We start from the raw sequence: 19003 nt of genomic DNA, 5'->3' as shown, positions 1-19003 counted from the left end.
AAAATACCCCTGGGGCCCCGAGTGGCCAAATGGTCTAAATTGCTTTCCATTACAGATCATTGCCATCTCACCTTTGTCTGTGTAGGTTCGAGTCTCAGATTCGGCTAATGTGGGTATGTGAGAAAGCTTGCCAGTAGCTTCTCATGGGTTGATGGTTCTTTCCGGGGTTTCCCCAGTTTCTTCCTCTACCATTAATACTGGCTGCCATGTATATCATGTGCTGAAAAATGGCATTAAACCCTACAATAACAACTACAATAACAACAACAACAACAACAACAGCAACAAAAATATCCCTAAAATGAAAGAAATATTTTTTACATTTTTATTTACATTTAGTTTTCTGAAATAAATTATTATAGAAAGCATGTACACAGTTACGTTTATATGCAATACATACAAGTATCTTGACCTTATTGTAATAAGAAATGAATATGGTAGTTTGTAAACGTTAAATATACTGACAAGACTTAGTACAAAAATTATTCATAATCTCAGTATTAAATGTTTCACTAAACCATGACACCACCAAAAAAATCATTTTTCAATCTCAGTATTAAATGTTTCACTAAACCATGACACCACCAAAAAAAACATTTTTCATTGATATTACTATTAACTTTTGCTTTGAGTTTTTGACAGCAGAGATAATGAAAACAATTTCATGTGAATAAACATATTATGAAAATGTTTGAATTTAGCATGGTTTTGTTTGTATTGTATTTTAAATGTGATTGATCACTTTATATTAACAATAAATAGACAAAACTACATATTAGCCTATCGTATGCTGAAATATGGCGTTAAACCCCACAACAACAACATATTTGTTTTGTTCTGAGTGGCCAGAAAGAACGAGTTTGATATGGCATAGGAATATGTCATGACTGTCAGGCCAAGACATATATTCCTACACCGTATTAGTGAGACACTTCTCCACAACATGGAACAAAACAATTATGTAATTTGGTATTGATTACATATCTCATTTTTATTGACATTTTCTTTTAAATTGTAAATTAATTTGATGTAAATTAAAACAATGAATAAGACATTTGGCAATTTATGAAAGATATTGTACAATCCTCTGAAAAATCCTCATGTCCATAACTGGGGTAAACCTAAATATACTGTGCAGTTGCATCATCAACTTTTCTACATCGCAGATATGGTTATTTACTCGTTAGCTTGAATTTTTTCACTAAAAAGCAATAAATACCAAATATGTGTTCATTTGTAAATTATCACTAGGCACATTTTGCATAGTCTACAACTTAAATGCAACAGGAGAACACACGGACTATCTGGAGCACAGACAAAATTAAGTTTGGTAGTTAAAATCACTATATTTGTATGAAATAAAGATTTTTAACCATATTCTGAATACCTTCATGAAACATAGATTGTCTTTTAATTTCCAGTAATTCCATTTTTCTAGATAATTAATTAAATGTGTCAGTATTAAAACCTTTTTGTTGTTGTTGTTGTTGTTGTAGGGTTTAACGCCATTTTTCAGCACACGATAGGCTATACGTGGCGGCCAGTATTAATGGTGGAGGAAGAACCCGGGAAAACCCCCGGAAAGAACCACCGACCCACGAGAAGCTACTGGCAAGCTTTCTCACATTCCCACATTGGCTGAATCCGAGACTCGAACCCATGCAGACAGAGGTGAGATGGCAGTGATCCGTAATGGAGAGCGCTTTAGACCACTCGGCGCCCCCTTAAAACCTTTAATAATAATAATAATAATAATAAACTAAATGTAAATGCCTGTGATTTATTCCGTATGAGTTTTTGTGCATGATAACTGATTAAACTATTAGTGTTTTATAATTAATAATTATTTATACAGATTCATTCATAATCTTTAGGTTTTCATTTCTTCTTGTTCTCAAAGATGTTGTGTCTATCCCTGTTATTGTTACTGTTAGTTCTTTACATACTGAATAGAAACTACAATGTTTAAATCCTGGAATAATGATTGTTTTCTTTGAGAGAGAGAGAGAGTGAGACCCATCCAGTCCTGCCTACATGTTATATTGCAGGGTGGTCCAACATCTTCAACACTGTGGGCCATATGGACCACAAATGTAAAGTCCATGGGCCATACATGATATATTTTATATTAATTATAACTATAGGACTGAAATTTTGTACGAGTGCAACCAACAATAAAATGTGGCCTGTGGGCTCTGTAGTTGGATCACTGTGCTGTAATGGCTTAAACTACTAAATTTCAGATATATGATACGTGAAATGACCTTATAATCTTGCAGTACATAATCTTTGAGTTGATCATTTTGCAAATCAGGATTATATACATGTATTGCTATGTCTGCCAAATGCAGTTATTAATGCATTCGTGTGGTCAGTCAACAACACTAGTGTGATTAGGTTTGCAAATTATATTCATGGCTGTTATCACTTTTCAGTTATTTTTGTAAACAGCAGAATTTTGCTGTACATTTAATGAAAGAAGGTCATTTTCTCATACATTCTAAGAGAAAAATTGACTACATACATTAATACATACCCACTATTTAAATTTTGAAATGTGAGAAGGTGAGGGCTGACTTGGAGTTTTTCTAACAAATCATTTCTGTCCTCTAAATAATGCTTGAAACACTAGTCATGCTCAGCTTTATAGACAAACAAACAAAAGATCTATTGTATACATTATATTCATCATCATCATCATTCCTCTTTATTCCCATTGTGCCTTCAGTGCAGCTCCTCATTTGTCAAGGCTAACTGTTTTGCCTTCCTCTAGGACAGATGGTGTTAAGCTCACTGTCCAGGGTTCTTCACCAAGTCATGACTGGTCATCCTCTTCTGCTTTTGCCTTGATGGTTTCAATCCAGGGTTTTGTGAATGATGTTGGGCTGTGCAGGGTATGTCCAATCCATTTCCACTTATGTTCCTTATTGGTGTCAGATATGGGTTTTCTGTTGTGTTCTCATTCCAAAACCTGGTTGAGGATTCGGTCTGGCCACCTGATATGCAGGATCTGTTGGAGACAAGTATTGACAAAGACCTATAACTTATATTCCAAGTTCTTTGTATATGTCTAGGTCTTGGCCCCAAAGAGTAGCACTGATTTGATGTTGGAATAGTACAATCTAAGCTTTGTTTTCAGGTGGATTCCTCCAGATTTGCCTGAAAGTGGTAATGGCATGGTGTGCCTTGGCAATCCTGACCATGACATTTTATCTGTTTCTCCAGACTTGTCTTAAGTGGTAATGGCATGGTGTGCCTTGGCAATCCTGACCATGTCATTTTTATCTGTTTCTCCTGACTTGTCTTAATTGGTAATGGCATGGTGTGCCTTGGCAATCCTGACCATGACATTTTTATCAGTTTCTCCAGACGTGTCTAAAAGTGGTAATGGCATGGTGTGCCTTGGCAATCCTGACCATGACATTTTTATCAGTTTCTCCAGACTTGTCTAAAAGTGGTAATGGCATGGTGTGCCTTGGCAATCCTGACCATGACATTTTTATCTGTTTCTCCAGACTTGTCTAAAAGTGGTAATGGCATGGTGTGCCTTGGCAATCCTGACCATGTCATTTTTATCTGTTTCTCCTGACTTGTCTTAATTGGTAATGGCATTGTGTGCCTTGGCAATCCTGACCATGACATTTTTATCAGTTTCTCCAGACTTGTCTAAAAGTGGTAATGGCATGGTGTGCCTTGGCAATCCTGACCATGACATTTTTATCAGTTTCTCCAGACTTGTCTAAAAGTGGTAATGGCATGGTGTGCCTTGGCAATCCTGACCATGTCATTTTTATCTGTTTCTCCTGACTTGTCTTAATTGGTAATGGCATGGTGTGCCTTGGCAATCCTGACCATGACATTTTTATCTGTTTCTCCAGACTTGTCTAATAGTGGTAATGGCATGGTGTGCCTTGGCAATCCTGACCATGACATTTTTATCTGTTTCTCCTGACTTGTTCACAGTTCTGCCAAGGTATGTGAACTTATTAATATTCTCAATGGCTTGTCACTCTAAGAGAATCAGTGTATCCTGGTTTGTATTGACTCACAGTCATTTTGTTTTGTTGGTATTGATCTCCAGGCCAGTAGTTCAGGGTATGGTATGGGGGTGCTTACCAGTTATTATGTACTTTTAAGAGAGTGACGTATGTACGATGAAGTTGTTTGCATTTAAAACATGCATAGTGGAGAGAATGTTGGCATACCTCTATGCTACTTTAATGTAATGTGGCTGACATTCATTTCTTTGGATATTGTACTTTTGGAAATTGTTAATAATCTAAGCACACTGCTAACTAAAATGACTGCTCCCAAGACCAAGCTGTATACTCTGTAACCATATTACACCCATCAGTCATACACCAAAATAAAGGAATTAAAAGTTCTTTGAACTATACCTAAGATATACAAGGTCTTTTTTAAATAGCAAGTATAACCAGTGAGGAAAGATGGGGAAATTCTTTTTCTTTAAAATTCTAACCCTATGCAAAATACAAAACTGTAGAGTGCCAGCTATGCAAGCTGTCTTTAATCACATGTGTTGGAGTATGTGTAACAGCAGTCAAATATCATCTGCAAAGTCCAGATCTTCCAGTTTTTGGTCAAGGTTCTCTGTATTCCCCATGGTTGGTCCACTGCCATCTTCATCACCCCTAGTGGTGAAACTAAGCAGCCTTGCCTGATGCCAGTGTCAGCAGAGAAAGGAAATAATTCTGTGTTTTGTATGAGATGACCATTTGTGTCTTTATAGAGGTACTGGATAATCCTGAAAATCTTCTCTGGGATGCCATAGTACCTCAGGATTTTCCAGATGGTGTTTCTATACTCCATGTCAAATGCTTTCCCTGAAGTCAAAAACATTTACATACTGCATTCCTAGAGACTGTTCTATAATAATATGGAGTGTTACTATCTAGTCTGTACATGACCTCCCAGCATGGAATCCTCTTTGTTCTTCACTCAGTCTGGAATCTAGTGCAGACCTGGTCCTCTCCAAAATCAGCATTGTGAGAATCCTTCTCAGTAGGATAGGAGCTGAATACTGCTCCAGTTCTGGCAGTCACTAAGGGTTTTCCACAGGTGTGCCCCTGAGCAAGCTGCTGAAATGTGTGCCTGTCAATCTCTTCTGCTGATTTGCTCAAGATATTACTATACATCTCACATACACGATTGCATATGCCTGTTTTCCTTCCTGATAGTTGCTGTGTGATGTTGTAATGTGTCTTCATATAATTTATTTTCACAGTATTCTTGGCATTTGTGGCATGTTTGTTACCAAGTTCTGACTTATCTTTCCTCATGCTCTTTTTGACTTCCTTATTCTTAGTTGTATTGTATTCTTGCTGAAGATGTTTCTGTGCTCTGGTCTTTGCATGTACGAGTCTCTGATTGATTTCTTGGCTGTCTTTTTTCTTCTGTCAGCTAGTGTTAGAGTTTCTGTCTTATGAATTCAAGCATTTCCTGTCAGGTAGATGTGAAATGTGCCTCTAACCTGTTCCCACTTCTTTTCTTTGGAACCAACATTAAGGTCAACATGAGCCTGAAATCTGGTGGAGAGGGAAATGGAGAACTCATGTTGTTTCTCAACAGTCATGAGTCTGCAGGTGTCATATTATTCATGTTTTTGCAGTCCAGTCTTCTTTATGCTGCTGATTCTTGTTAGTAATTTGCGATCACCAGCAGATGATCTGTGCCAACATCTGCTCCTCCACAGGCTCTCACATCCATCATAGTCCTCCTCCAATATCAGGGAGATAGCAGTGTGGTCCATCTGATTCTCTGCTGCTGAATCTGGGTATTTCCATGTCACCTTGTGGATCTTGTGATGGGGTAAGACTGTCTCACCAATCATACTTAGGTTGTTCATCATACGGAAAACAGCAAAACACTCTCCATGGTCATTATCTCTCCTGAGTTTCAGTTAGATGTTGTGTCCATGTACTTTTGCATTCAAGTCATCCAACTCAGGTGTGACGTCCCTCTTTGGTACTCTGTCAAACATGCTTTACAGTTGCTCATAAAAATCCTCCTTGGCTTTCTAGTCTGCAAGATTTGTTGGAGCATAGCACTGCTCAATGGTTATCATTAAGAATTTTGACTGGAAGTGGGCTGTCAGAATCTTCTAACTGACTGGTTCCCACTTGATCATTTTGCTTTCTTGCTCAACATTAGTCCCACTCCATTCCTGTTGTCCTCCTCATTGGGTGGTCCTGAGTAGAGGAGGAGATGTCCTAATGTCAAAGTGTCCTTCAAACTTCACTCGGTATCTCCAACCTGTATCTTTCCATTTCTTTGGCAACTTGTGCAGTTTTCCATGATTTGCACAGTGTTCTCTCATTCCATTCAAAATATTTTTAACAGTCATGGTGGAGAGAAGATTTATCAGTAAATCATTTCCCTCTTGGGGATGGCTAGTCTGGTTCATACACTCTCCCTTGGGTCATTTCTATTGATCTAGTGCATTTTTTGCTGTGTTGGTTTCTGCAGCATGGCTTTTTGTGTGTGGTGGGCATGCTAGCCCCACACACATTACCCTCCTCCTTTTCATCCAGGACTTGGACTGTTGCATCTATTCTATGACCATGCTTGACAGCTTATAACTGAATGTGGAGTACAAGTCCAATTCACTGATTTTGCAAATGTTCAATATGTCATCCATAGATAAGTTGATGCGGAGCAATAAGACATGGCCAGATCAATTTCTTGGCTTCTTTTTCACTAGTAAATTCCCCGTTTCATTAATATTAATGGTATCACTATATGCTATTCCAGATTATCGGTAATGAGAAATTGCATCAACGATGCTTTTTCAACAGTTTTGTGGTTTTGAGAGAGAGAGGTATAGGTATTCCATTGCATTTTTTTCTCTTGCATCTTTTGATCAAAATAAAATAGGCCCTGATGTGAGAGAGAGATTTCAGCCCTTCCTCGTGCTATTTTATACCTTACTGACCCTGTTTAGCTGAATATTTTGTCAATGAGAGAATCGGCAATAAAATAGTAAACAGAAACTATAAAAAAAATACATACCAAACTCCTTCAGTTTAAAAAATATATAATTTATATTTAAATATTGACACTATTTATATCCATATAGACTCCATTAAGGTTCAATCCTAAGAATGACCATTTTTAGCATGCTGGGATGGTTTCTTTGCAAGTTCAACAACCTCACCTCTGTCAGCAAGAACAAAACATATCACTGGTTGAGATGCTTACATGTCATGAGTAACTTCCTGGTATTTCCTGTCATTACATGGTACCATATTCACAATACCGTATAGGAATCCTCATTTCCTTATTGCTATTCTCACTAATTTGATCTGGTCTGCCAAATCTTGTGCTCAGACAGATGTCAGCTACCAAAACTGTAGCAGGTTTTATTAGCATGTAAATAACACTGCAAATCCATGTCGTTCTTGGGACAATGGATGTCATAGTTGAAACTAGAATGAATTGTTTATTTAGAGATATTATTTGATACTGGAATATAGTATTCCCCTTGTACATGATCAAGTTCACAATCATCAGGTAACAGAACCATATGGATTACAATCATCCTGAGACCCTTCTCTCCTCCCCACCCCCATTTCTAATATCGAGGCATGTTTTGTTTTGATTATATAGTGCCAGAAGAAAAATTTGATCAAATACCTACGTGTTTGTCATGCTGTTCATGTTCTGACTTGTGTATTCTAATACACATATATGTGATTAAATTTGGAGAACATGTATTACAAGTGCATGCTGCTTAGCACAATTACATCTGATGCACATGAATTAAATCCTGATAATACGGGTAATCTAAATATTTTTAAATCCTTCTCAATGTCAGGTCTTACATTTTTCTTACATGATCTCTTCCCCAAAATGTTAATTATTTTTGTACACATTATTTTTCATACTTTGGACAAAAATTGTCTTTTTACACATGAAAAATTACATGACATACAATGAAATAATTTGAATGACATAATCCATATATAAGTAGATCCAGAGTGTAAGTTGAAACCCAGACTTTTCAGGTAAAAAAGAATTGACTTATACGTCGGCAAATACAGTAGTTGACAAAAATTATTTAACTTGAAGCAATTATTTAAAAAGAAGCCTTTATAATTATGGTATAAAACATTCTTGCCTTTGTTTGCATTTCCATAGCTCTCTTCGTTGATTTGTGGTATAGTGAAATATTCCTACAACACCTTCAGATTATCATGAAAACTCTGTACTGAGTCTCCATTCTTATTTTACAATGTACCTAACTTCAAGTCCATATACGAAATATATCTTTTGTTTTATGTCTATCCATTCATAAATACATAACATATTTACTTGTCATCATTCTTCTTTATTATTGGTCTTTATTTAGTTGACCATGTGTTTGCAGTCATTCAGTAACTTTGCAACCTGTTGAAGGTCCTCAAAGTTGGAACTAAAACTATAATGTTTGGACTTTATTATTTAAGTTTATGTACAACTTGTGTATTTATTGATTTTATTTATTTTCTTCAGAGTCTGATGAGACTTGTGAAGTATATTTAAACTAACTGTTCCAGGCAATTAATACATTGTCAAGCCAGATCCAGGCAATTAATACATTATCAAGCCAGATCCAGGCAATTATTATATTATCAGCCAGATCCAGGCAGTTGATAGATTATCAAGCCAGATCCAGGCCTTTGATACATTATCAGCCAGATCCAGGCAATTATTATATTATCAGCCAGATCCAGGCAATTGATACATTATCAAGCCAGATCCAGGTATTTAATACATTATCAGCCAGATCCAGTCAATTATTATATTACACTGGTCAACAGTGAAATCATTACTGACTTGAAAAGGCCCTAATCTGTAGTATTTTGGTGTGCCGAACACGAATATAACCGTGAAAAATTTGTATTGGCTCTCGTTTTGAAGATATTCATATACCTCATTTTCTATGTTTCACTGTGTAAATTTCTCCAGTAGGACTGCAGCAACATCCGGAATAATGATGTAACATTGCATAATACCATCATGCTCACATCATCCACAGTTGATTGCATCATTTTCTGATGCAGTGCAATACTAATGCCATGCGGCTGCTGAAGTAAGTTGACGTCAGCAGTGTACTATACATGTGTAGGCCTATTATACTAATGCCAGGCGGCTGCTGAAGCTGACGTAAGCAGTGTACTATATAAAGCCCAATCAGATAGGTTCAGCATTTAAAATATTTTAGACGTTGTGCGAGACAGTTCAAGCTACTGTTACATAAAACTTATTATTTTATCCATTTACGTACAATAGAGAACAGTAATGCCTCGAAAGTGTGTTAATACCGCGGACAATTTTTGCTATATTTGTGGGGAAGTGACATTTGCCAACCAGAAGAAAAGTATCAATTCTCAAGTGAAGAAGGCATATCATCTTTACTTCGGATGCAAGGTTGGTGACCAAGACAAGCCTTGGGCTCCGCATATATGCTGTGCTACATGTACAACACAGCTTTCACAGTGGTTGAATTGCAAAAGGTCATCAATGCCGTTTGCAGTCCCAATGGTGTGGAGAGAGCCAAGCAACCACCTAAATGACTGTTACTTCTGCTTGGTTCCTCCTCTTTCCGGCGGAATAACGAAGCGAAAGAAGTCGAGAATAGTCTACCCAAACATTCCGTCTGCATTGAGACCAGTTCCACATGGTGAGGGACTTCCTATTCCAGAACCTCCAGCAGAATATTCTCTTGATTCATCTGACGAAGACAAAGGTGAGTCGACCTGTTCTTCTGCTGGTCCATCAGCATGCAGTGATCCAGATTTTCACTGTGGTGCATCATCAACCCCACACAGAATAACACAGGAAGAACTAAATGACCTGATTCGTGATTTGGACTTATCAAAGAACAAGGCAGAATTGCTAGGATCAAGACTCCAACAATGGAATCTTCTAGAAGAAGATGTCACAATTACTGCATATCGAAAGCGCCACCAGCAATTGGAGCCTTTCTTCAGAAAGGAAAGTAATCTGATATTCTGTTCCGATATTGAGGGCCTCATGAATGCTTTAAAAATCACTCATGACCCACAAGAATGGAGACTATTTGTGGACTCTTCGAAACTGAGTCTCAAGGCTGTGCTTTTGCACAATGGAAACATTCTTCCATCTATTCCAGTAGCGTATGCTGTCCACATGAAAGAGACATACGATAACTTAAGGCAGCTACTGAATTCCATTGAGTATAACAAGTACAGCTGGCACCTCTGTGGTGATTTGAAGGTAGTTGCCCTTTTAATGGGACTGCAGCAAGGATATACAAAATACATGTGTTTCTTATGCGAGTGGGATAGCCGAGCAAGGGAAATGCACTACATGAGGAAGGAATGGACTCACAGGCAGAATGTAGCCATTGGAGAGAAGAATATCCAACACCCAGCTCTGGTTGAGGCTCAGAAAATCTTGCTACCACCCTTTCACATCAAACTAGGTTTGATGAAGAACTTCGTGAAAGCCATTGACCGGACTTTGCCAGCATTCCAATACCTGCATGAAAAATTCCCTCGACTCAGCGAAGCAAAGATTAAAGAGGGAGTTTTTGTGGGTCCTCAGATTCGAGAGCTTTTCAAAGATGACCGGTTCAACAACTTGCTGGAAGGTGACGCGAAACAGGCATGGAATGCTTTTCGCCTAGTTTCTACAAACTTCCTCGGAAATGTTAGGGCAGAAAACTATAAGGAACTAGTAGAAGACATGTTGATGAAGTATAAGAAACTTGGCTGCAATATGTCTCTAAAGATTCACTTCCTTCATTCCCATTTGGATTTCTTTCCTAGCAACTGTGGTATTGTTAGTGATGAACACGGCGAACGTTTTCATCAAGATATCGCAACAATGGAACAAAGATACCAGGGAAAATGGTCCACTACAATGCTGGCTGACTACTGCTGGACACTCCTCAGAGATGCTCCCGAACAGCTGTACAAGAGACAGGCGAAGAAATCTAAGATGTAGTCAATGACTTGATTTTTTATAGGTAGGCTATTACAGTTGACCTTTTACTATTGGAATGCATTTCGTTATGTAAACATTAATTTCTTGCAGATTACAAAAAAACTAGAGCCAATTTTGCAATTTGACTGTCATATTCGTGTTCAGCACATAAAAATTGATAAGAATTGACTAATTTTATTTCAGTAACATGACTTTTGTAAAAATTTGTTGTCCAGTGTTATCAGCCAGATCCAGGCAATTGATAGATTATCAAGCCAGATCCAAGCCTTTAATACATTACCAGCCAGATCCAGGCAATTATTATATTATCAGTCAGATCCAGGCAATTGATACATTATCAAGCTAGATCCAGGCCTTTAATACATTATCAGCCACATCCAGGCAATTATTATATTGTCAGCCAGATCCAGCCAATTGATACATTATCAAGCCAGATCCAAGCTTTTAATACATTATCAGCCAGATCCAGGCAATTATTATATTATCAGTCAGATCCAGGCAATTTATACATTATCAAGCCAGATCCAGGTCTTTAATACATTATCAGTAAGATCCAGGCAATTGATACATTATCAGCCTGATCCAGGCACTTGATACAATATTAAGCCAGATCCAGGCAGTTATTATATTATCAGCCAGATCCAGGCATTTATTACATCAGCCAGATCCAGACATGTAATACATTATCAGCCAGATCCAGGCAATTAATACATTATCAAGCCAGATCCAGGTAATATATACATTATCAAGCTAGATCATGGCAGTTAGTACATAAACAAGCCAGCCAAGAAAATTTACAATTGCACTGCTTGACTACTTCTTTAATAAAGAAATGCTGCCAAGATCATTATGAAAGGGGCATGGAATGCCCATCATGCTACTTTTGAAACTTAACTCCACACAAGCTATTGTAATCCAAACTAAGAAAGAAGTTGTTCAGAAATGTTTTAAAAAGAAATCAGTAGGAGAACCAACCCTTACTGAGCAAAATTCAGTGAAGTAATGAACAATACACAATGAATTAAAGTTCAGTTAATATCATCTGCTCTGCTTGTTTCTCTTTGTTTTCATTTTTTGTAATGCTTAAGCCAATGACATTCCATATGCTAGGTATGACTTCGTTCACAAAGTTGGTGGTGTTGATTAGCTTGATATTTTCATAGAACAATACAAAAGTTATTTTAAATCAGTATCTGGTCAAATATTAATTTTTAAAGTTCACAAGCTTGTAGCAAGAAAGCTATGCAAGCTTGTTACAAACTAGCAAGAAGCTTGTGCAAGCTAGTAACAAATTTGTACATGCATAGCATATTCTTACATAAGTAGCAAGCTCATGCATATATATTTCTTGTGACACATTGTTCCAAATCCAAGCTTGTCACATGCTTCATAAATTTGCTTAGGAGTTTGTAAAACAAGTTTGCAATTTTGGCTTGGGAAGGAGGAATCATTTCATTATTGGGGTCAAAGGTAAATGTTACTCTGACAGAATTAAGAAAGTGGTTTTAGTACAAAGATTATCAACATAGAGAACTATTAAACATCCGGCAGGTACATACTGTTCCATTTATAATGCTCCTGCTATTTATGAGAAAGGTTTTGGATATTTTCACTCCTGTTGTTATTATTCATGGAACTGAAGATAAAAAAAAAACATTAGAGGCTAGTTATCTCTACTTAGGACATGCTGCCAGTAAACTACATGTAGTATTTGGAAGAATTGTGTACGCTAACCTTTTTACATATTTAATATTCTTCACAGTTTTAATTGATGAAAGCATTTTCCATTGTTTTTCTACAGATAGCAGATGCTAAGAAAGACACACAGAATCTGTCCATAAAGCTGCTGTATCCTAATAAACATCCTGTGGATGATGAGTATGGAAACAGTGGTAAGTAATGAATCGCACATACACACAGCAATGATGAAGCACACTTCCCATTTTTCTTTTCTAGCACAAGTAACTTATTTATGTTTTATTCAAATAATATAAATTTGGTTGGTTGTTTAAGAATTTAGAATCTCACTGTAATTACAAGTTTGCATCCTCTCTCTGTTCCTGCCTCCCCCTACCCCCCCCCAAATGCACGCATTTTGGTTCAATTTGATGTACTGAATGTGAATTAATTTATTTTCCATTTTTGTTTTTTTGCTTTGATAATGGTAATTTTTCTTGTTCTTCGTCTTATTTATAACTGTATTATGTGCTTAACTCTTACCCACAATTATAGGTTGTAGTTTATGCTAATGTTTTTTTTTACTTTTGTATGTGATTTTGGGTTGTCCTTTAAAATAATATCTGTAAACATGTTGACCTGGCATTTTCATCCTAGAAATTTCAGACAGCTAAAATATGACCCACATCCTAGTTATAATATTGTGTCTTGGGTGTTTATATTAGCTTCTGATAAACAAAATTATTTATTCTAATTTTAATTTCAGTCTAGTTGAATCACTTTTAGTTGTGTTCAGATATAATTTGAGTGGAATCATTTAAATCATTCGCTGGAACTAAAAGTGCTCATGAACTAGATAAACATTATTTTGGGATTATTGTGAATTCCTTCAAAGACATTCTGGATAATATCATTGTGATACATCAAGACTATTGGTACATCAGTACATTCAAGATTCTTGGAATACATTCTGAACACTATATTTTAGACTAAGACTTTTAGGATTATTTGGGATTTAATTTATAATACTTTAGGTTCATCTTAAATTTTCATTTTATGACATAGAGAATTAACGTATTTGTTGATTTTACAAACTTGTTGATTTTGTTTCCTTCTGTTACAGTGTTTTAGACCATAGAGTCATAACACTTCATTTTGTAGGTATGCCTTTCTTAGGGCAATGTGCCTTAATTTCCTCATAGATGGATTATTGTTGATTAGATTTGAAATTCTTGAGACTCATGGAAACCACTAAATCCATGAAAATATCCCATTATTAAAAGTAACTTTACTGTTTAGGTCAAGAATAATACAGTGACCTATAAATATGATAAGTTCTTGTCAGCAAGGAAAGGGGATACTGGTTGATAGAGACAAAAAACAAGGCATTCATTGTGTAAAACTAAACCGGTTTCAACACTGAATGTCATAAATATCCTGGTATTGTGTTCAGGAATTAACATACGAAAAGGGTTATCACAAGTATATAGTATGCACAGCTTCTGAAATGCCTATTTGTTCTGGCCATGACTGTTTGAAGTTCCATTTTTTTGGAATACGTCAGCTGGACATTAACATAAAGCAACACAGATCAATAAAGACCCCCTAATTATCTCTGCAGTGATGCCTAACACAACTCAATTTCTCCTGACTGACCTGTGATATATGACATAACAGGTATATGTGGGTTCCGTTACAAACCAATTGGACAAACCAGTTGGAGAAATCACTTAAGTAGTGATAAGATTTCTCCTGACTGACCTGTGATATGTAACAGAACAGGTATATGTGGGTTCCATTACAAACCAATTGGACAAACCAATTGGAGAAATCACTTAGGTAATGATAAGACTTCATCAAAATGCAGTTTGCATAATGTCAAAAAAATGTGGACTGGGTATAGTTGATGAAAATGATAACTTTAGCAAGAAAACATAGTGAACTTAAGATTTGTTTTGGAAACTAAGCAATCTGTCTGCAGACAGTGCATTCAGTATATAGACAAAACTACATTTGTTTATTGATCCAAGTGGGAATGAGTTTGATAACATTATAGGAATGTCGAGGTTGTCAGGCCGAGATGTACAGTGTGTTTTTTGCCGTATCAAACAAATTCTTTCCCCTGACTCATATCAAAACACATATGTGGTTGTACTTATTACATATACCTTTTTTATTCACGCATTCTTTTTAAGTTTTTTTAAAGTATACTTTTAGAAAACTTAAATAGGAATTTGGTGTTTTATAAAGGATATTGTCCAACCCTCTCAAAAATCCACCTGTACTGTACATAACCATGGCAAGGCCTAGATTATACTCTACATTTGCATCAATGGTCTGTCTGCAATGCAGATATGGTTATTTACTCTTTAACATGGATTTTTTTAAAATGTTGTATATGACTTATGAATGAATTTAAACTGCCGTCATAGGTAAGTGGACCTTTTTCCTTATTTCTCAAACTGGAACATAGGTTTTGGTCCAGCAAAATTACCCTTTTTCTTACACCCTGTAACTTACTAAGTACACACATTCTCCTTCAAAGAAAATTTTTAGGCAAGTTTCACAGTCAAAACAGCTTATGTGATACATTACCACTATTTTCAAATGTTTGTCTGTTTTATCATCAGATTTACAAATTTGATTCCTCAGTAATATTAATAGGCAAATGGAAAGTTTTCCACTTAAACTTGTTTCTTAAAAAGATATTTTTAAAAAGATTCTACACTCCATATTTTTAAAACTCTGAAGCTGAAAAGGATTTCGGTTAAGTTTTGAATTTGAGATGATTTACGATATGGAATGCCTCCTCTGTCTCATTGCTGTAGTAAGATCAGCAGGTTCAGAAGTTTATGTTCTTTGGTTTCTTAACTATTCTGTTCAGTACAGAATTCAGGACATTGTGGCAATTAGCAAACTCATTTGAATTCAAGTGCTGTAGCCAAAAAGTTACTGTCCCTTAATTATCTTTTTATCTTGATATGACTCCTTCAGTCATCCGTGCTTTGTCTGGATTTTTGAAACTTTCAATACAATATTTCAGAAACAAAGTACTTGGTCTCTCTTGTTCACTCTCTGATCTGTTTGGTGTCACTTTGCACAATCTGCATCTGAGAATTCATTGTAAATTCTTCCAAAATCTTATTGTCAACCTAAATGAACTCTTTTTTTTCTTTCTTGGTGGTAGATTCCATGAAAACCCCATAAACTCCTCATTGCTACTTATGGCACTCCTCATTATCCCCAGTGTTAAAAGCAATAATTTTGACCAAGTATGACTGGATTTCTTAAAATTACAAATGGGTACTGGCATTTTTTAATAATACAAAACATATAGCAATGCATCATTCACAGTATTTTTTTAGTGTAAAAATGCATTAAAATTTTGTAATAAATTTAATATAATGAGTAACATTACATTTATATCTTCTGATTCATTGTTTTAAATGTTTGCTTTTTCATAAATGAAATTTTTATGTGGTTTTAAACCTAATGTATGTCATACTGTTTTACTTGATTGCATTTTGTATGTAGTCACATACTGGGAGAGTTATGGTTCTTGCTGAAACAGATGACCTTTAAAAGAACATTATTAAGGGTTTTACACAAATATTCCCACAAATGCTACTATTATTCTTGTAAAAAGAACTCCAAAGTATTTATAAAGCAAGCGTATATATATATATATATATATATATATATATATATATATATATATATATATATATATATATATTTGTTTGTTTTATGTGTTCATTTCTGCTGAATATGTTGACCAGTCACATGACCTATGCTATGTCGCGTGTTGTCCCTTAGGGTACAAACGTTTCAGTGATATAAATGTGTTCTTTACACTTTCCTGTCCATTCTGTAATGTTAGAGCCATTTGAGATGAAGTGATGAATAATGTTAGAGCCATTTGAGATGAAGTGATGAATAATGTTAGAGCCATTTGAGATGAAGTGATGAAACTACCTATGACTATATATCATCACTAAAAGGTGTGTCATGTATGAATTGGTGTTCCTGTATTCAAAGTTATGGTCACACATCAATATTTATGTTCAAGTCACATAAGCCCTTTTGCTATTATAACTTAAGAGCATTTTAAGATAAAAGGACACATTTTGGTATACTTATATATTGTCATTGGATGATATTTTGTGTTGTATATTTGGGGTCTTGTTCCCATGTCAAGGTTATGTGTCAATTTTTTAAGTTTCTTTCTGTTTACATTATACAAGCTGTTTCAGGAACAGGGGTGAAATGTAGTATGCTTGTGTTTATAAGTCTGATGGCATCTAGTGTATTACAATCAAGATCTATTTTTAAGGTCAAGGTTGCTAATCAACCTTTTAAAAACCCATTTCTGCTATTTTTTTGATGTAATATAAGGTAGAGCAATGAAATTTGCTTATATATTCGATGTCTAATTAATACTTTTACAACTGTCTTGAAGGTCACAGTCAGATTTCATTTTTGTGAGCAATTGTGACCTTGTCATTGTGTGTGGGACAAATATTCACTGAATATTCTTGTTGACATTTCAGTGGAGGTGTACCGGTGTGACAAACTTGGTTCAGACTGCAGTCAGTGTAGAGCATATGATGCGGATGTAAATAGCACATACCGCTGCCGTTGGTGTCACAACAGCATAAATTCCTCAGCAGGTTGCTTCCACAATTCTCACTGCATGAACCAGTTAGTGCCATGTGGACCCCCTGAAATAAGTTCGGTAGGTATCATAAACATGTCATAGACATGTTCTTTGCATGACTCAAAATTTGAATTAAGCACTTAATATCTCTAGCTTGCATGAAATTGCACTGAATTTCATCTTTTGTGGCCTAGTGGTTTGAGCATCTGCTTCAGATGCGGGAGGTTGTTGGTTCGATCCCTGGCCGAGTCATACCAAAGACTTACAAAAATGGTACTAACAGCTGCTTCGCTTGGTGCTCAGCATTAAGAGGTTAGTGTTAGGACTGGTTGGTCTGGTGTCAGGATAATGTGACTGGGTGGGACATAATTCTACATGTCTGTGGCATGATTCCCCAGTGCTAGGCATCACTATAAACTGCCACACTGCAGACATCATAGTGATATGACTGAAAAATTGTTAAAGCTATGTTAAAAATCCAAATCACACACACACACACACACACACACACACACACACACATTTTGTCAAGGTTGCGATTGTTTTATGGTTCCATACTTTAAAAGTCAAAGTCAGTCTAGCCTGGATTTAATTTCTGAATGACAACTCATTATAATGATTTCCACTGTTTACCTTTGACCAAATAAAACATGTACCCTATAGATGGTCCAGCAAACAATGCATGTATATTTTCATAATTAGTTGTCACACCTTTCTTCTGATAGTTTCCTTTTTAAAAAAATTTATTAGTGATACAATTAAGAAAACTTAAATACAAAAGCATAACTATTCAGTGGTCAGGGATATTTCATTTAATCTGCATGGTACCCAGGAAAGGTACCATTTTAAAACAATATGCCAGCCAAATATGATTCATGAAAAAGTTTATATGGACATGATAGAATTCATGGGTGGCTAGTGCACATTGAAAGTGATATCCCTGGGTCCCAAGTATATTTAACTGGAACAGCCATCAAAGCCAAAATATATATTTTGACATGTAGTTCATTTGATATAGCAAGCAGGGTATAGACCACTTATGAAGATGTAAATATTAATCAGCATAAGAGAAAAGGAAGGACAGGTAAAGGAAATGGAGAGAAACAAGAAATGTAAAGAAGAAACATGGCCATGCAATGTACATTTGAATCATTTATTACAGATTTCATGTTCAGAGAAGATAATGTTATAGGAAAGAAATATAAATAAAACAGAATAGTGATCATTGCTATGATGATTGAGAAGTCAGTTTACTTCAAGGATCCCAGTGCATTTTAAAGATCTTAAATTTGCATTTTTTGTAGAAATAGTTTTTCTTAACAAAGGTCTTTTAGAAGGTTGATGAATACAGAAAACATAAGGATTGTTTTTCTTCAATCTAAACCACTAAATAAACCACTTGGCTTTCGCTGTATAATTTATCTGTTATATTAAACTCAAACAGGATATTATTGTTGGTTATATCAATCTGTGTGTTTGTCATACAGTTTATAAAAGTGTTGAGGGCCCACGAAGTATATAAAAAGGTGGTTTCATTGTTAAAGAGGTTCTGTCATGAGATGGTAATCAGACTGGTTTTGTGGCAAATATTGATTTTGAAGTGATACTGAAACCATCTCATCTTGAAATCAAAAAAGGTATTGAAGATTCTTTGATGGCTTGAAGGTCACTCATTAGCAC

General features: G+C 35.8%; 1 protein-coding gene across 1 annotated transcript in view; it reads left to right on the top strand.

Moving 5' to 3' along the window:
• LOC149788899 (plexin-A1-like) overlaps positions 1-19003 on the top strand; it is a 336630-nt gene that overhangs the window by 155419 nt on the left and 162208 nt on the right. Inside the window, exons 13-14 of the mRNA XM_089975025.1 lie at positions 12791-12881; positions 17217-17401. Coding sequence (XP_089831151.1) covers positions 12791-12881; positions 17217-17401 — 276 coding nt within the window. The remainder of the gene's footprint in view (positions 1-12790; positions 12882-17216; positions 17402-19003) is intronic.

The sequence above is a fragment of the Sinohyriopsis cumingii genome, chromosome 11 (assembly GCF_028554795.1).
Source record: "Sinohyriopsis cumingii isolate HCF-2022 chromosome 11, ASM2855479v2, whole genome shotgun sequence".
Classification (NCBI taxonomy): domain Eukaryota; kingdom Metazoa; phylum Mollusca; class Bivalvia; order Unionida; family Unionidae; genus Sinohyriopsis; species Sinohyriopsis cumingii.
The sequence above is the reverse complement of the archived record's forward strand: the minus strand, read 5'-3'. Positions and strand labels throughout refer to the sequence as shown.